Source organism: Neomonachus schauinslandi, chromosome 10 (genome assembly GCF_002201575.2).
Source record: "Neomonachus schauinslandi chromosome 10, ASM220157v2, whole genome shotgun sequence".
Taxonomy (NCBI): domain Eukaryota; kingdom Metazoa; phylum Chordata; class Mammalia; order Carnivora; family Phocidae; genus Neomonachus; species Neomonachus schauinslandi.
This window is the reverse complement of record NC_058412.1, coordinates 117,262,255-117,281,722: the sequence shown is the minus strand read 5'-3', so window position 1 is coordinate 117,281,722 and position 19,468 is coordinate 117,262,255. Positions and strand designations below refer to the sequence as shown.

General features: G+C 50.9%; 1 protein-coding gene across 1 annotated transcript in view; it reads right to left on the bottom strand.

Moving 5' to 3' along the window:
• The window catches only part of BPI (bactericidal permeability increasing protein), a 26,164-nt gene extending 7,006 nt beyond the window's left edge, over positions 1–19,158 (bottom strand). Inside the window, exons 1-11 of the mRNA XM_021689275.2 lie at positions 18,956–19,158; positions 16,259–16,373; positions 14,843–14,971; positions 13,274–13,435; positions 11,985–12,048; positions 9,757–9,820; positions 8,804–8,895; positions 5,786–5,962; positions 4,511–4,570; positions 2,912–3,079; positions 1,787–1,854 (exon numbers count right to left, since the gene is read on the bottom strand). Of these exons, the coding sequence (XP_021544950.1) occupies positions 1,787–1,854; positions 2,912–3,079; positions 4,511–4,570; positions 5,786–5,962; positions 8,804–8,895; positions 9,757–9,820; positions 11,985–12,048; positions 13,274–13,435; positions 14,843–14,971; positions 16,259–16,373; positions 18,956–19,085 (1,229 nt within the window). The 5' untranslated portion in view covers positions 19,086–19,158. The remainder of the gene's footprint in view (positions 1–1,786; positions 1,855–2,911; positions 3,080–4,510; positions 4,571–5,785; positions 5,963–8,803; positions 8,896–9,756; positions 9,821–11,984; positions 12,049–13,273; positions 13,436–14,842; positions 14,972–16,258; positions 16,374–18,955) is intronic.
• Between the last annotated feature and the right edge of the window lie 310 nt (positions 19,159–19,468).

Below are 19,468 nucleotides of genomic sequence, written 5' to 3'. Positions count from 1 at the left end.
AGTGATCTAAGAGAAAGTGGGAAATAAATGGCTACTTATTGAACCCTATCATTCACTATGTTGTGTGCTTTACCCCATGGAAATCCTATAACACCCTCAGAGGCAAGGGTCATCACTCACATTTTACAGATAAGGAAACCGACACTCAGATGTCAGACAACTGGCCCAAGGTCATACAACGAACAATTAGCAAAGTAGAATTTCAACAGATCTCCTGATGCCTGAGCTCTTGTCTCCAATAAAGCTTGAAAGCTCACCCTTGTTCATCAAGAGGTGGGAGCCCCAGGACTCCTGCTCTGTGGACTCTCACACCCCACCCCTGCACATTTGAGCATCTGCTCAGCCCTCACCCAGCTGTATCCTCTCCGACTCCTCTACTTGAGAGGCTCATGGGTGTTCAAGGGAAATTAAATCCACATGTATCTGAAGCAGTAACACTTGTCAGAATGATGCCAGGAGAAATAAGCAGCGTGTAAACCTCAGGAGCCAGTCTTGAGGTTAAGAAGGACAGCTCTGTGCTGCAGAGAAGGTGGAAGTGGGCAGGAATGTAGGTCAAGACTCAATTTAAACAGTGTGAGCGTGATTAAGAGGCAGACAGCAGGGGCGCCTGGGTGGCTCAGTTGGTTAAGCGACTGCCTTCGGCTCAGGTCATGATCCTGGAGTCCCGGGATCGAGTCCCGCATCGGGCTCCCTGCTCAGCGGGGAGTCTGCTTCTCCCTCTGACCCTCACCCCTCTCATGTGCTCTCTCTCTCTCTCTCTCTCTCTCTCTCTCTCTCTCTCTCTCATTCTCTTTAAAAAAAAAAAAAAAAGAGGCAGACAGCAGGTCTAACCATTGGGGTCAACACACTGACTCTGCGAGGGTCTCCCTTTCTCCTCCTCTGTGTGTGTCCTTCCCTCTCTCTCCCCCTTCTGTGTCTGCCTCTCCATCTGTCTGTCTCTCTTGCTCTCATTCTCTTTCTGTCTCTCCCTTCCCTTCCTCCCTTTGTGTGTGTCTCTCTCTGAGAGTCTCTCCATGCGTCTCTGACTTTCCCTGTCTCTCCCCCCATTGCTGTCTTTCTCTTTTCCGTGTGTCCCTCTCTCGCTCTTGCTTCTTGAGCCCTTAAATCCCTTGTGTTCTCCACACTTCAATGCATGTTAATACCTCATTTCATCCTCACCACAGCGCTCTTGGCAAGGAACAACGATTGGGCTGGTTTCTGTTACATCATCGGGCTTCTTTCGAAGCCAGGGCAATGGAAGTTTGCTGAGTAGAGTGTTGGCCGAGGGGGGCTGTGCTTTGCATGCAGGCAGCCTCCACCCCAGAGTCCCTACGCCTAACCACAGCCGCCGCTGTCGGGGCTCTCCCAGCACGAGGCGGCTGAGCACAGCCCACAGATGGGCTGTGAAGAAAAGGATGTGGGTTTTCCACGTGCTGAGGCAGGCCAGGGACAGAGGTGGCTGGGCGCTGCTGAGGGTTGGCACAGAGTAGAATCACCTCCTGGCCCCGCACAGCCATGAGTCTGCCCAGGACCGAGGGGCGTCCCAGGGTGCAGGACCTTCCATGCTAACACTGGGGGACCGCAGGTAAACCATGATGACTGGTCACCTACGCTGTATGACCTTGGGTGGGCCACTTCATCTCCGAGCATCAGATTTCCTGTCTGCAGAACAGGGCTTTGGTGCCCACCGCGCACTGTCTGAGGCTTAAATGTGATGGATGAACAGGAGAGCAACGACATGGAGCTTGGTGTGTTGTGGGGCCATTGCTGGCCCATGGGCCCCAAGAGTGGGTGGGCGGCCACTTACGTGTCCAAGCTGAGCTTTCCTACAAGCCTGTCAGCCGTGGCGTTGACCTCCATCGAAGCATTCGTGTTCTGCAAGGCAGTGATCCAAAGAGTGAAATTCCCTGAGCCAGGGGCCGAGGCCTTGGCAAGGTCTCCAAGATGGGAGGGTCAGCTTCACAAAGGCTTGGCAGAGGAGCCCACATGGAAGCCAAGGAGGAGGGGCTCTTCCTTTGCTTTGTGCTTGTTGGTGAGTCCTGGGCTGTCCCCTAATTACCATTTTCTCCCACTGTTCTAGGGACAATTTCAGGTTTCCAGGCCACTTGCACGGGCTGGGCGAGACTGACCTCAGGGCTAGAGTCCAGGCCAGCCCTATTCTCAAGCCATTCATTCATTCATTAGTCAACAAATATTTACTGAATCAGAAAACTGAGCTCCCCACCTCAACCTTCCTGCCCACTGTCTGCATGATCCAGGGCAGACCCTTCAGAACCCATTTAATTGACCAAATGGAGAAAATGGGTCTCAACTTGGAGAGAGCAGACCTGCCTGAGGCCTGTGAGCACCCCCCTGGTGGGGAGAGTCTGGCCTTCACCTCCATGGCCACAGTGGGTGCCACCAAATGCTCACGGAGTGACAGCGTGAGCAGATGAGTGAATGCAAAAATCAGCAATGGGCCAAAAACTTGAATAAGCGAAGGATTACACACACAAATGAAGGAATAAACAAAGATATGCATAAATAAGTGATGAATGAGTGAACAAACAAATATACAAATGAATGATTAATTGAACAAAGGTATAAGTGAATGAATAAATGAATAATGGAATAAATTAATGTGTGCAGGAACCAGAACAGGTCTAGCATATTTCAAGTTAGCAACGTAATGAATAATTGAATGAATGAACAAATTCACAAATGCATAATTGAATGACCAGAGATATGAGTGAATGAACCTGAAACAGTACACATATTTCAAGCCAGTGATGGAGGGAAGAATTGAAGCCAGGAACGCCTGCAGAAGCCAGAAGCAGTTAATACAGGGGCTCTGGTCTCAGGTCCTGGAGCATCTGAATCTGGGCATGGTTTACCCTGGTCCCCCAACTCCGAGGGCAGTGCCCTCATCTGCCCACACCTGGGAACAGCTTACCAGGTGAAGCACAAAGAGGGAAGCCAAGGAGGAGTTTGGGAGCACAGCAAAGGCCTGGATCTCCAGGGCAGGGGTGAAGACGAGGCCGGTGGGGAGCACGGTGAGGTGCGGTGGGGACGAGGCCCAGATGTTGAATTGCACTGGCATGTTGGGGAACATCTTGGCCACCTGCAGCCCCCAGTGGGGACAACCAACAAAGTGACAGTTTTATTCAACTGTTTCTAAATCCCATCTTGTCTTGACCCTGCATGAACACCTCCAATGTATTCCTGTTGCTTCTTGACTAAATCGTAAAGACTTCACTCAGTGGGACTCGGTTCCTGCAGCCTCCCCCCACAGGCCTCTACCCCTTGGCTCTCCAGCTCCAGCCACATGGGACTCCTTTCTGTTCCCCAAACATACAACCCACTCTGTTCCCATCTAACACCCTTTGCACTCTCTGCTGCTCTCACTGAATGCTTCTACCCCCATTCTTTCCCAGCTTGGTTCTCTCCCTTTCTTTAGGGGTCAGCTCAAATGTCACCTCTTCACAGAGCAGTGGTGGCCTTCTGCTGCATATCTTAAGGAGGGCTTTGGTGACAACCCAATCTCTTCTAGCCTCCAGTACCCCCCACCCACCCCCCGGGTAGACTCTCGGTCTCAGAAAAACAACGTGATTATTAGGCCATAAAGCTTCAAGAAGATTCCCCTGATCCCCCTACCAGTCACGCCTCCCCACACCAGTACCCCCTGTATAGAAACTTCTGGAAGTGCCACCACTGGAGAGGCTATTATGGATTGAATGTTTGTGTCCCCCACACTCATGTATTGAAGCTCTCATCCCCAGTACAGCTGTAGCTGGAGACAAGGCACCAAGGAAGTAATTAAGGTTAAATAAGGTCATGGGGTGGGGCCCTGATCCAATAGGATCAATGTCCTCATAAGGAGAAACACCAGAGCGTGCTTGCTCTCTCTCTATATGCTCAGAGGAACAGCCATGTGAGGACACAGCAAGAAAGTAGCCATCTTTTAACCAGGAAGAGGCCCTCACCCAAACCCAGATCTGTGGGTATCTTGACCTTGGACTTCTTGGCCTCCAGAACCATGAGAAATACATTCCTGTTGTGGGGACCCCCTGGCCTTGGCACTTTGTTATGGCAGCCCGGGCAGACTGAGACTGAGGCTCTCATCTGAAGTGACCTCATCCATCCATTGGCTTCATGTGTCATGGGGAGCACCTTCTTTTTAATTGTTTTGGGTGCCTGAAGGGTAATTTTCTCTCTTCACTGGCCTGGGGCTCCAGGAGGGCAGGGATATGGTCTGCTTTGCTAGATGCCAAGAGCAGAGCCCTGGCCACACGGTGAGCACTCAATAAATATTCGTTGAGTGGATAAGCCCCCAGCGTCTACCCTCACGCCTGGTCGCCTGGGTGCTTGGAGCCTCTCTCTGCATGGAGGAGGGGCTGCACAAGGCTGTTTCCACTCTCAGGCTGGGTTGCCTCTGGATCTGGAGGCGGGGGGGCGGGGGGGTTCCCCTCAGGCCATTCAGCAGAGCTCAGTCCTCTCCGGCACCCCCAGGCTGCCTCATGAGGGGACAAAAGGGGAGCAGCCTCTTTCTTACCTGGGGTATGAGGGTTCCAAGAGATGTGGTTGTCAGTCGGAATTTGGATCTCTTCGGTATCTGTAGCAAGGGAAGAAGAGAAAAGTATCTTGGAGGATTATGTTATAGATTGGAGAGGGGGACAAATTCCATATGAGGGGTGAGAGACTGAATACACAGACAACGGCCAGCCCATCCATGACAACAACGCTGACCCCCAAGTTCTGCAACCATCAACCCAGAACAGTCAGGATACGTTCAGTGACGGCCAGCTTCCCTATTTTTTTGCCCTAAAAAACTCAAATATGCTCTTCAAAGCAATCACGTAGGATGCCCAGCTTCCATTAGCTCATGTCCAGCTCGCCGTGCTCAAAACCTCTACAGGAACACAGTTGTAAAGATATAAAGCCATCAAGCCCCCTCCTCCACGTGCGTTCGTCTCTGCCAATGCAAGTGTGGTTGGCTGACTCTCTTGTCCCGAAGAGTTCTCGTTCTGGTGGTCTTTGTTCATTTCCAGGGGACATGTGGGGGCTCAGCATCCTTTGGGTGCCCCTACATCCTCTTCCAGGAGCAGTGTGGGCAGAACCCCACATGGTTGGTGACCTGGCTGCATCTGGACTCTGGAGAGGATGGGTAAACTGAGGCCCAGAACAGGACTCAGCCACGAGTATATCAATAGAGACACTGACGATGATGATAATGGTGATGTGAGGCTAAGACTGGATTGGGGCAGGGGCCCCTGGGTGGCTCAGTCGGTTCAGCATCTGCCTTCGGCTCGGGTCATGATCCCAGGGTTCTGGGATCGAGCCCCGCGTCGGGCTCCCTGCTCCGTGGGAAGCCTGCTTCTCCCTCTCCCACTCCCCCTGCTTGTGTTCCCTCTCTCGCTGTGTCTCAATAAAATCTTAAAAAACAAAACAAAACAAAACACTGCATCTGGGGCAAGTACTCGGGCAGTGTTGGCTGCAACTTTCATCCCTCATCAAGGACTTCCTACCTGCTCAGCGTGTGCTGAGTGCTTCTCGTGCATCCATATCTCATTCCACCCTCTCACATGCTGGGGAGAGAGATACTGGTATTGGTGTTTTACAGGTGAGGCAACAGATTCTGAGAGCTTGAATGACTGGCCTAAGGTCACCCAGCTAGAAAAGAGGGGGGCCGATATTCCAACTCAGGTCTGGCCGCCTCTAGAGGCTGGGCTACGATTCCCCTGCCGTGTGAACACAGGTTCGAGTCCAGACGGCCTGCTGGGCTCCGAGCCCCACGCTCATCCTGCATCCACCCCCAGCCCGGCCTTACCATGTTGTCCGTGATGGTCAGGTGTAGGACCCCCGCCTGTTGGTACACGAGCCCCGCTGTGTTGAAGAAGTAGTCGGAGATGCCCAGGTACACCATGCGGTCATGGTTGGCGGGAAAGTCCAGCGCTGGTGAGGTGAAGGGAGGAGGACTAGGGTGTGCCACACTGAAAAACTCCCCCTGGGGGCGGAGGAGACAGGGTGAGCCTGGGCTTCCTTCAGGAATTCTCTTCATCCCAGGAGAAAATGGGTTGAGGAAACCAGTCATGCGCTCACAGAGGAGGAAGCCATGACCAGAAACCAACAATAGTATCCTGTGCCTCCAGGGAGCTAGTTTCTAGGGGCTTTTCTTGCCAATCCTGTGAGGCAGGTGTGATGATGCTCATTTTTCAGGAGAGGACACTGAGGCACAGGGAGGTGAAATGACGTGCCCAAGGTCCCTTGGGCAACACTCCCAACCACCTGGCATACTCCCAGTCGTGCCATCGGCTCAGCTTTGGCCTTGCCAATGAGCACAGAAATTACACTGAAAGAACAATGAGATTCTGTTTGCTTGTTTTCGTCTGTCAAATTAGCAAAATTTTAAAGAGAGAGGTAAACTGTTTTAAGTGCACGTGTATTTCAAACTCACACTATCCAGTTTTGGGTGAGTGTTCATATGCTGCTGGGGAGTCTATGTTTAATAAGTTTCTGAAGAGCAATTTGGCAACAGCTGCAAAGGCAGATCACTTGTTTAGCTAGGAAAAAACAATGTTGAGTTACAAAAGAAAGCAGATTGTAGATGGATACATATGGTAGAATACCATTTATGTAAAATTTAAAGGCATATAAAACATACTAAGCAAGAATTATTGACACACATAGATATGTAGTAAAAGTATAAAAACACAGGTAAGAAGGATACACACCAGCATCATATCTGTGTGATTCCTTCGGGGGTAGAGGGGACCCCAAGTGGCCTCAGCGATTTATTTTTAGAATGTTTCATCTCAAAAAAAAATCAGAGGCAAATATAACAAAATGGTAACATTTCTTAAATCTGGGTGGTGGGTTCTCTGTACCTTTGAATCATCTCATTATTAAAAATTAAACACCATGACACCCATCTTACAGAATACCATGCAACTCTTAAAAATAGTAAGTCCATGTGCCAACCAGGAACCAACTGCAATGCATATCTTTAGGCGAGAAAAGCAAGTGAAAGGCTAGAGTGTATCCATTCATGAAAATGGATCACCAGTAAAACCAGATGGGTTTGCCTTTGTGTGTATGTGAATGCTTCGAACCAGGGAGCCGGGAGGTTAACACGCTCCATGGCTCACAGCCTTAAACCTCTGGGCAGGAGCCTGGGGGGGGCCAGTAAACAGGACATCCTCATTCACTAAAAATAATTATGTATCATTTTAATCATTTATTCCATTGTATCACTTAGATTTTTTTAAAGTCTATTTGGTCCAGCAATGTCACTTCTAGGAAATAGTCAAGGATGGGCAGAGATCCAGAGACAAGGATGTTCATGGCAGCTCTGGTTACATGTATGGAGAAAATGGACAGAGCCCAAATGTCCCAGAAGGTGGCACTGTCCACAAACCTTATCGCAAGTGTCCCCCGGAAAGACCCAACAGCCAGTAAAAGGGCTGTAGGAGGACGATTCATGGAAAGATGTTCATGCTACGCTCTTCTGTTTTGAAAAGTTGTGAGACAGTATGTATAACAAGACTCTTGTAAATACATGTATGTGTGTATTTATTCCTAGGTCTTATACGTGGGGGTTTTTTATGTGTACGCTCATGCGCATGCGTGCGTGCGTGCGTGCGTGCGTGCGTGTGTGTGTGTGTGTTTTCCGTGTCTTGGTAGAGACAGGGTTGGAGGGATCTAATCTGTGTGTCAATAGTGTATATCTCTGAGTTGTAATATTTGGGTAATCTCTCTCACTCTCCTTCCTTCCTTCTTTCTTTCCTATTTATTTCTCTGCTCCTCATTTCTAAATGTTCTTTTCTATATCAAACATGTTTTAGAACAAACAAGTAAACGGTAACAAACAAGCCAGTCACCAGTTGTGGAGGGACTGAATGAGGGACATCCAGATGGAAGGCAGGGGTGGGACCTACTCCAGCTGTGGCAGTCAGGGAAGCCTGCTCTGGGAGTGATATCCAAGCACAGACCCACCTGGAGTATAAGAAGCCAGTGGGGGAGACGGGGGCATGTGAGGGAAGGCAGTTTAAGGGGGAGGGAAGGTGTAGGACAAAGTCCCTAAAGTGGGAATGACCTTGGTGTGTTGAGGAAGTGCAAGGCCAGTGTGTCTGGCTGGAGGGTGGTGAGTGAAGGGAGAGTGGCATGAAATGAAGCTCCATCCCTCCCTCCATCCATCCATCCCTCCATCCATCCCTCCATCTATCCATCCCTCCATCCCTCCAACCATCCCTCCATCCATGCCTCCATCCATGCCTCCATCCATCCATCCCTCCCTCCATCCATCCATCCATCCATCCATCCATCCATCCATCCATCTGTCCATCCAATCAAAATATTTACTAAGCAGCAAGTAGATACCAAGCATAGCTCCAGGTGCTGCACCTGGAGTTCCTGACCAGCACTCAGGAACGAAGCAGCTGTAGCCCCTCCTCTTTCATCACAGAGGGAGGCAGACGTGTGACTGTGTGTGTGTGTGCATGTGTGTGTTGGGGGGCTGTTAGTCATAAGTAATGGATATGGAGGGAAAGGAGGGAACTGTTTCAGTGAGTGTGGTCTGGGAAGGTGTCTCTAGGGAGAGGGAGATTTGAGTAAAGCCTGGAAAGATGGAAGGAAGAGCTTATGTGAGTATCTGGGTGAGAGCTTCCGGGCAGAAGGAGGAGCAAGTGCAAAAAGGCCCTGGGGAGCGAGCATGCATAGGGTGGTTCAGGAGTAGTGGGAGGCCAGTGTGCCTGGAGCAGGGAGAAAGTGCAGAGATAAGGATGAGGAGGAGCCCTGGAGGGTCCAAGACAAAGGCCTGAGGGTATATGTCCCTCAGTGTAAGTCTCACCTTCAGCTGCCAGTCCAGGTTGTTAGCCGTGGCTGTCGGAGCTGCCACCAGTGAGTAATTGATCCCAGAGACCTCATCTATTTTGGTTGTCACTAGAGGGAAAGAAGATGGACCATGAGTTGGCTCTGCATGGCAGCGCCTAAGAGGTCCCATGGCATGGGACCTAAGATGCAGTGTCGGCATCAGCCAAATTTGAATCAAGAACTGTAGTGCGGGCTCCATTCCCACCTTCTCCAGGGAGCCCTCCCTGAGGGAGGGAAATGACCCCACACCGCACATAAACAGACATCATCTCCTTCCCTTCTTCCAACAGCCCCGAGATATGGTCAAGGAGCAGAGAGCTTGAATTGAACTCTCTATGATCTTGGACAAGTCCTTTCATGTCTCTAAGCCACTTTTTGTCATTGGTAGAACGAAGTAATACTGGTGGTCCCACAGACGCCCTGTACATGGTCAGGGCTCAGAAGCCGAAGGGATTGTTACTAGCAGTGATAATACACCAGGCTGAGCCCAGGCTGGCTCAGGTCCGAATGGTTTCTGTGTTTCTCAGCAGTCATCAACGAGAATTAAATAAATACGGGTCCCTCCTTAAGCCCTTCCTTCCCGTGTTAGAAGGGACGAAATGAGGCTCAGAAATGTAACTTGTCCAAGACGGCACAGCGGGTGAGTGATGGAGCTGGGACTCCAACCCAAATCATTTTCCTGCTTGCTGAGGCCAAACCTTGGACCCTGCAAATCTGTGGGGGCGGGGGGGAGGGGCTGGGGCGGTGCCTGGGGATGGAAGGCATCTTAAACATGCTCAGTGTGCTCACACCATGTGCTGCCCAGCCTAGTCTGCAGGGAGAGAACCCAGCTAGCAGTTTGGGAGACTAGCTGGCTCCAGCACACGGTCCCTGTTTCCCGGTCCCCCCGCCCCTTGTATCCCAGCTGCCTTGACCTCACCCAATGCTCACCTCGAAGTGTCTTTAAATAAGACTGCAGCTTGGAGGACACAGAACTGGTCACTATCTGGCAGATCTGGAGAGAACCAAAGAAGTGATCAGTGAGGGCTGCCCTTAATGGAAACTGTCCTTTGGGAATAAGGAACCTGACATGTTTTCCTTTCCTTGAATGTTTCTTTGAAGGAGAGAGGGAGGGAAGGGAGGAGGGAGGGAGGAAGGACAGAAATGTAGGAGGGAGAACATTGGTTTCCCAGAGTGTTTCTACCACACAAGATGTGTGACTCTGCACGCCCCAAGAATATCATCCTCTAGGAGCCTGTGACTCTGCCACATGGCCCAGGGGTGGGGGCAGGGGCAGCACATCTGGGAGCTAGGGCCCGGCTGAACACCTGGGCTACTGCCTTCTGAGGCCACTCACCCAGGAGGGCCACCAGATGGCTCCAAACCACAACAAATCACACCACAGCCTGGAGCCCATCTTCCCGCTACAGCCCCTCTGTGCTCCATCCTACCTGCCCTCCCCCTCCAGCCCCCCCCTACAGACACAAGGAGCATCCCTCAGATACCTACTCTTTGCTCTGCATTCCTGGGGAGCCAACTGCCCAGCTCACTCCTCTTCATTTCCAGTTCTTGCTACTATCATGGATACCCTGATATCTCCTTTATCCATCCATCCATCCATCCATCCATCCATTCAGCCAGCCACTCAAGCCAGCACTGTCTTCTAAAGAATATCTTATTATGATTAAGAGCTTCACTTCTGAGGTGGGATGGCCTGGGTTTGAACCTCAGTACTATCACTTCCCCCTCTGTGCCTCAGTTTACTGGGGAAAATCATGACTCTCCCCCCCAACACCGGTCATAAGGATTGCGTGTGGATTAGGTGCTGGGATCCTTGTAGAGTTCTAGGCGTCGTGCCGAGCCCACCCCGTGTCCGTAGAGCCCTCTTGCACCTTCTCCCCATCACCATTGCTATCTGACAGCAGTACATTCGTACTTTTTAGTTTGGCTGCTTTTGGGGGGCCACTCTTATGGTGTTACCAAGAAATACTCTGTCTTAATAGTTCCAGTGCTAAATGCTAACATTCCCCTCTTACTATTACTTAATTGCAAAGACAGTTGAACCATGGGTTAGCCAGGCTGGAGGGTGAGCACACCACCTGCGTTACCTCAGTAATCCTTCCGGCAGCTTGGTGCCAGAGGTATTAACGTCCTCATTTTGCAGATGGCGAAACTGAGGTTCTGATATTTGCACAAAGCTACAAAGCTAGTTAGGCCCTGGGACCAGAATTAAAACCCAGAGATTCTGACTCTAAAACCCATTCTATAATCTACTGTGTTATTATGCATTGTGACAAGCATGCACTGTTTTTTTTGTTTTAAGACTTCGATAGAATGCCTTCAGACCGATGATCTGATTTGACTGATGTCTCCCTACCCCCATCGTTGTTGCCTTTGCCTGGAAACCCAGTGGCTCGCATTCAGAAGACCATACAGCTTCCTCAGTCTCCCTGACACGCCCTGCCCCATCTTTTGGCCCCTCCAGTCATTCTCATGGCAACCCCAGAAATTTCTCTAAAACACAGATCTGGCCAGGTCACCCCCCTTGCCTAAAATCTTCAATGGCTCCCCATTGCCCTTGACTCACTTGGCCTGTGAGGCAGGCTCAGGGTATTCCTAGGAGCTAATGGTTCATTCATGGAAAACCAGCGCAAGGAATGGCCCCTTTTTTCTCAACTGAAGAAGCTGGCCTGGGTGGATTTAGGGTGAGGCCAGGGCTGGGAATGCTGGTTGGTACCAGTCCCAGCCCTAGGGAGTGGTTTGCTGGCACTCTAGCCTACCAGCTTCCTCAAGTGCACGTCTTCTGTCTTCTGAGTAGGGAGCACCCAGAGAGGGGTTTGGGGTGTGGCAGGGATGGGGGAGGAGGCCAGAGGACTTTGAGAAGAGGCTTCGGAGGCAGGGCGAGGCAGGAGAAGGCAGTTTGCCTGAAGGGAGGAATGCGGAAGGAAGAGCAGGGGTGGTCTAGCAGGAGTGGGGCGAGTCCACTGAGGCTGTGTGCTGGGACCCTTTCTTGGCTCTTGCTGGACACCTCATGACTGGTTTCTAAGTTGGACCTGTGGTTTCAAAGAGCTGTGAGGACAGCTTCCAGTCCGCTGGGGTGAGAGCCGAAGAATCCAGTGATGCATACACTGAGGACCCCCCTTCCCCCCCCCCCCCCCCCCGCTCTGAGCCCGTCTTACCTTGCTGGACATGGTCTTTCGGATCGAAGACTCTATTTTTTTGTGGAAGAGTTGGATCAGCCACCTGGAGATTGACATGTGGAGACATGTATGAGGCTTCCCAAATGTCCCAGGCCTTCATTCGGGAGCCTGCCTCATGTGGGAAGCCTTCCTCCCCTTCCAAATAGCCTAAGCACCCTTGTTCCTGGGCTTTAACCACACACATACACCCCCATTAGATACTTGGCCCTCTGGGTGCAGTAACTCGTTTATGAGTTTATTTCCTCAATTGGCGCATAGCTGGACCCCCACCCTGTCTCAGCCTCTTTCCTCGTTACTGCTCTCCCTCTTGGCACTCCAGCCACACTGTTCTGCCGTATCCTCTTGTGTTCTGTGCTGCTTCCCACCACAGGGTATTTGCACATGCAGTTCCTGCTGTTTAAAACACCCCCTGTCCCCAACATCCACCTAATTAACTCCTACTTACTCTTTTCATTTCAATTCAAATGTCATTTCATCAAGGAAGAACCAGCCAGCCTCCAGACTAGGTCAGATCCTCCTGTTCTATGTCTTCGTAGCACTTTGTGCCTCTTTTTCTTAGTTCTTATATCCTTTTGTAATTCATTGTGAGCCATTCACCAGTGCAATGATTTGATTAATGTTTATCTTCCCCACTGGGCAGGAAGCTTCAAGAGAACAGGGGCTGTGTGGCTAAGAGTCTGCGGCCAGATAGTTCTGGGCTGAATCCCTTTTCAACACTCACTGGGTTTGAAAACTCAGGATAGTTCTTATTCTCTCTCTGCCTTGGTTTTCTCCTCTGAAAATGGGGGTAATAATAGACTAACTTCATTGTGTTCATTGGTTGAGACAATTCACAAGCTTAAAAGAATGCTACACATGCCACTGTTAGCTATTGCTGAATTTTAATTGGCCACTGCTATTTCCTGAGCACGAGCCTGGTGCACAACAGATTCTTAGATGACATTTGTTGAGTGGATGCATACATGCCTATGGATTGGTGGTGAGGACTGTATAGTTTTAGTGCACGTAAAGTGGGTAGCCCAGAGCCAGGGGCATCATATATGCTCAGTAAAATCTGTTGAATGAATGTTGGATGAACAAGTGACTCCACTCCTTGAGGCAGGGAGGGTGTCTGCTCTGTCCATGGATCCTGTCCCTCCCCTACACCTGAGGCCCCTGTACGAGACCTGGCAAGGAGGGGGCACTTGGCATGTTTTCTGAATACAGAGATGATTAGGACGGTGCTTCCTGAGGTCCCTCCTCCCACCCACAGTCCCAGGAGATCATACCCCAGCTTGCCGCCTGAGATGTGCACGCTGACACTTTTGATGTGGTTGCTGCAGCTGGAACAGGTGGCCGTGGGGAGGCCTGAGGCGGGGTCAAAGCCCAGCTCCAGACCAGCCGAAATGGAGATGCCCTCCACACCCAGGTCAAAGTTGCCCTTGGTTTTGCTGAAGGGAAACATGGACAAAAGAATTGGAGCAAGCACTTTCTTCCCCATTGCCATTCAAACTGCAAGCTTGCGCTGGCAGGTAGGTTTTGCTATTTGCGATGGAGTTCAGAGAGGGGAGGCAGCCTGCCCAAGGTCACACAGCACTGAGTGAAGTGTGGGTCCGAGTCCGCCTGGCAGAACGCTGCTCTTACCCACTGCCTCTGCCCTTGCTGAGTGGCTTTGGATGTCTTAACTGCTCTGAGGTCCAGTTGCCTCACCTAGCCCCTTGGCTAGCGGTGGAACACTGGCTTTGCCCCTAAAAAGCTGGGGGCTTGGGGGTCCAGGACTTTAATTAATTAATGCTCTCATTCGCGAAATGGGGTTAATAACCTCTCCTTCAGGAATAAAACAAGTTTGGGTAAGATAGTGGACCTAAATGTATTTTGTCAACTCTCCAATATGATGAAGTTCTGTTATTTTTTCGCCTCAGTGAGTGAAATGATAGATGCAAAAGAGCCCATGTGAAGAACTAAGCGATTCTTATTGTGGGGAAGGGACAGACCCTGCAGTCCTTGTACAGGAGGGCAGATTCGTGTCCCTCTCCCCAGAGTGCCTTCTCCTCCCTCCATTTTGCCCCTGGACTCCCCACCAAGAAGTCGCTGAAGTGATCGGTCATTCTGAGCCACCACCACTAGAGGGCAGGCTCACCTTGTGGGGAACCCAATATGTAGCTTGAGAGTTGTAGTCTGGATGATTTGCCTCAATGTTTCACCCCTTTGCCTATCTTGCCGGGAGCTGTGTGCATTTCCAGGCTCTTGACTTTGGGCTTCGCCACGCGACTTACTTTGGCCAATGGCATATGAGTAGAACTGACCATAGGCCAGTTCTGAGTCTAGGCCTTAGGGGGACCTATGTGTTTCCAGTTGCCCTGTTTGCACGTCTGCCATCACCAAGGATATGCTTGCTCCTTAGCCCACTGGTCTAAGGAGGAGGAGAAAGAGATACATGTGGAGCAGAGCTGCCTCAGCTGAGCCCAACCCAGATCAGCAGAACTCCAGCTGACACATAGATACAAAGTGATAATATATGATTGTTGTTTTCAGGGGCTGAGTTGAGGGTGTTTTGTTACACAGCAATAGCCAACTGATAAAGGCGTAAATGAAAGATCCCACTTAGCCTTCCGTCCTAAGCCACATGTACCAACTCTTGACAGTGTCTTGCATTGTGATATAGACAAATCCTCAGCTATTAATCAAGGCTATGTTGAAACTTCATACATGAAAAATGCCCCCAGGAACCCTGTGGGGACAAGTGGTGATGAGTAAGGCAAAAATTGAGCATTCCTGTGATCCTGGCTCTCACCCCTTCCAATTATCACCAAGAGCTCACCCCACACACTCAGTAAACCCCAAGCTTGGAAACTCACATGAATTTCTTTCGGGCCTTCCATTTTCCACTGATCTTCACGTTGGCGTTTCTGATGGAGAGATCAAGGCCCTTATTGGGCACTAGTCTTATCTGGGAACTGGGAAGCTGGAATCTACGGATAACCATGCTGTGAAGAAGAAACGCTCCATTAGCCTCCTGGGGGTCCACACAAGGACTCAATTAATGGTTAGTGCAGACTCACCCCCACCCCCAACGCTGCACCGCATCCATTCCAGGAGAACCCAGAAGCTATAAGAGCAGCCTTGGAAACTCTGTGGGCCCTTGGGCAGAGTAGCTAGGCTTTAAAGTCAGACAAATCTGCATTAGAATCCTGTTCTTCAAGGTACTATTGGGTGACCCTGGGCATGTCACTTAATCATCCTGAGCCTCGGTTTTCTCATTTGTAACATGAGCATAATAATCTCCATCTTGCAGGAAGTGTGACGATCAATGAGGATAATACATGTAATCTCAACTGGCTGCAAGTTCTATAAAAGGCTGGAATGTGTCTCTCTCGGTTCACTGTTATAGCAAAGCCTGCTGTGACACACACATAGTAGGTGCTCAAAAATATCTGTTGAATGAATAGGTGTATAAAATTCTGTAGAAGACATTTATGGATTTTCTTCCCACCACCCACACCCCCTTCTCGTGGTACTAGAGCTGCCTTTTTACTTTGGGGGAACCCTCCCTCATATCTACTCTCTGTCACTCCAGAGAAAGTTGACTTCACCTCCACCTTCACGGGGTGGAGCTTAGGACTCAGGCACAAGCTAGTTAGTGGGGGGTATCCCCTGGCCACAGTGATTGGTTCAGGGATGTGTACATAACCAAAGATGGGACAATCACAGGGAATCTTAGGGGTTTTGCTTGAATTGCAAGGGAAAAGTGCTCTCCCTCCACAGGATTCTCAGTGCTGAGGAAAGGCTGGTGGCCATCTTGCATCTTCGAGGGGACACCCTACCTGAGAACTGGACCTTCCCAAGGGAAGAGATGCTGAAAAGTGGCAAGGCAAAAAGAGGGTCCAATGACATTTGGGCTTACCTCAGCTGAACTTGAAGCCAGACTATTCCAGAGACGTCTCAAACATGTGAGCCAATAAATTCTGGCTTGGGCCATTTTAGATTAGGTTTCCTGTCCTTGAAAACAGCCCCCTCCCAATCCTACTGTTATATGGGCCTAGCACAGAGTTTGGGGGTTCATGACTCACTCCCCCTGCCTTGGGAGTCATGGTGAGTACCTTCTGTGGCCTCCTCCACACTCAGCTTGGGGGATTATATCCCCTTGGGGTGGTGTCAACACTAGTTTGTGGACCTTAACCTCTCTGAGTTTAGGAGTTTGGGGCTCTGTGGTTTAGGTAGGTCCAGGACACCACAAGTTCTGTACGCTAAGGATTGAGCTCCACAGGCCTCACCTGTAGAAGCTATAATGTCCTTTCCCGAGATGTTTGATCTTGAAGCTTCCTGAGAAGTCTGGGATCTTGATCTTCTCCAGCTCCTTCTGCAGCACGGCCACTCCTTGCTGGCAGGCTGAAGGGCGAGAACAGGGGTGATGGTCAGAGGCTTCGCCTGTCCCTGTCCATACCAGGGGTCAGTGAGGGCTTTCTGTAAAGGCTCAGATAGCAAATATCTTTGGCTTTGTGGCTCATACTGTCTTTGTCACACCCACTCCGCTCTGCTGTGATTGCCGGAAAGCAACCACAGACAATATGTAAATGGATGGGTGTGGCTGTGTTCCAGTAAAACCTTATTAATGGGACACTGAAATCTGAATTTCATATAACTTGCACATGTCATGACATATTATTCTTTTGATTTTTTTTTCAACCATTTAAAAATGTAAGATGTAAATGCCATTCTTAGTTCAACAGGCCACACAAAAACACGTGGCGGTACAGATTTGGCCTGAGGGCTGCCTTTTGCCAATCCTTGGTCTAAAATATCACCTTAAACACCCAGTCATGTGTCCTATGAGTCTTTCTGGAACACTGTCTCTGCACCTCCCTTGGTGCTATGCCCTCACCTCTTTGACTTTTGGCCTCACTCTCCGCAGGATCTTTGCTTGTGCCATCCTTTTTTTTTTTTTTTTTTTTTTGTGACTCTGCCAGGACTCGAACCTCTGCTTGGGCCATTCCTGCTACCTACAAGACCCTCCCCTCCCACCTTCACCTTGTCAACTTCTCGTCCGCTCTATCATCACTTCCCCCAGGAACCTGCTCTGAACCAGCAGACAAGAGCAATCCGCCTTGTCATCATTCTCATAATGCATCTCCTTTGGAGCCCCCGTTACTGCTGGTAAGTGTACCTCTCTTCATGTGACTTTGTGGTGACTATCTCTCCCCACTGCCCGATACGAGCCCTCTAAGGCTTGCAGCAGGAACATCTGCTTTATTTATGAAAGTGGCCCCTACATTTACCACAGTGATTGGCACTTACTATTGGAAGGCACTTAATATTTGTTGAACGAATAAATCAATGAATGAATGCCAATGTCAGGAATCCTGCCATCAGTTATTACGTGGCTAGCAGCATCCAAGAACAAGTAAAGGCAAACATGTCACTTGAGAAAGAGGAAGTAGTAAGAAGAGGGATCCCAGGCTTTGTGTCTTCCAACAGCTAGTTAGGAAATGACCACCACCACCACCACCACCGTTTACGTGTGCCAGGCACGGTTTGGGGCTCTGTACATGTATGAAGCTATTGAATCTCGGTAACCCCAGGAGGCAGGTCCTGTTACCACCCCCAATTCACAGAGGAGGAAGCTGAAATTTGGGAAAGTGGCCACACAGCTGATGAAGAATGGATCAGGGTTTGAATCCAGGCCTTGTGGTCCCGGAGCCCAGGCATTGGGACAGGTCTCCCGGGGATTCAAAAGTAAACAGTGCAGACACAGTCACTGACAGGAGGGGAAAGAAAATGTAGGATGGCCAGGTCCTGTGGGTCAGCTGGGGCCAGGTCTTGAAAGGTCTCGAATGCCAGCCAAAGGGTCAGGTGATCTTCTGAGGGCAGGGACGTGAGCAGATGTGCTGCATTTCAGGAGACCCACTCTGGCTGCCACATGGGGAGATTGGGGCTGCTGTCACAGAACACGAACATTGCTGGGTTTAAAGGCCAAGCTCAGGCCTCTGCTCCCGGGAAGCCTTCAGGCTACCCATCCTCTTGTCTCCCAGCTCACATGGAGCCTTCTGTCTGCACCCCCTGGGATTCAGAGGTGGCCTGCCCAGCACCCCCTAGTGCTGTCCTGACTCCCTTGGTGGTATACCAGCTGATGAGGCTCTCTCTGCCTTTTCCTGGTCGGATTTCTCGGTGGCTGGCTCTCCACCCCTGGAGATAACATCAAGCAGCCCGACGCGGGGACATGATCCAAGACTGGAGGTCACCTCCTGACCACCCACTTCCCAGTCCCTCCTCCAAGCTTCAATTTGCTCATCTGTGAATTGTTGCTAGTTAACAATATGTCCCACCCAGGGTTGACATAAAGATGCAAGGAGATGGGGTGTGTAAAGCGCCTGACACAGATCTGAGCGGGTCAGCATGGGGCTGTTCCAGGCCAAGCTTTCCTAGGTCTGGGCCTGGGTGAGTGGCCTGGAGGGAGCCTCTCTGGGGCATCCAGATGGGTCATGTGCACAGTATGGCTGTGCCAAGCCCCTACCCTGGGGGAGACCTTGAAGAAGGCCCTCCTCATCCTCCCCTTCCTCATCACTCAGCCGCCTCACAGGGCCTGGGCTCTGCCCACACTGGAGACTGAGCCAGGGATCTCAAGGCAAATGATAAGACTGAGAACCAGCTCTGGAGGGAAGAGAAGGGCCTAGAAGCCTGAGTTGGCAGCTGGGTAAAGAGACGGAGGGGACCGCGAGGACCCTCGGGGGCCTGAGCACTGGACTTGGAGTCCTCCAGACCAGCACTCTGATCCCAGCACTGCCACTTTGCAGCCCTGTGACCTTGGGCAACTCACCTAGTCTCAGTTTCTTCATCTGTATGATGGGAGTAAGAGGCCTCCTTTGAGGAGCAGTGAGCAGGCTATGCACTGGATTTAAAGGGCTGCACACAGCAGGTGCTCAATAAGTGCTCTTTAGGGGTGGAAGAGGAGGGAAGGAAAGTCATCTGATTACCGTAGTCCAGGCCTTTCTGGGTGATCCTGGCCACGACACCGGGGTTGGTGGCCGCCATCACAGCTGTGCCCAGGGTGGCGAGGACCAACAGGGCTGCCCATCTCAGCGCGCTGTCAGGTTCTCTGGCCATGTCTTCGTTCTCCGACGCTGCCAAAGCCTGGAGGCCTTGGAGGGGAGCCAGGGATCTATAAAGGAGCTGGCTGGGGAAACGCAAGCCAGTTGGATGTAGAAAGGAGGAAGGAAACTGGGTGGGGGCGGGAGAGGGGGAGGACTGCTGGAGCCCCAGAGGCAGCCAGAAGGGGAGCCTGGGAGTCGGGGGGCACGGTGTGTGGGGGGTGTCTCTGTGTGTGCACATGTGTGTGCACATGAGTGTGTGTGTGTGTCTATGTGCGTGTATGTGTGTGTGTGGTGTGTATGGGGGGGTCGAGTGTGGGATGTGTGTGTATGGGGGTGGTGGGGGGGGTATGTGTGCAATGTGTGGGATGTGTGTATATAATGGGATGAGACTTCTAG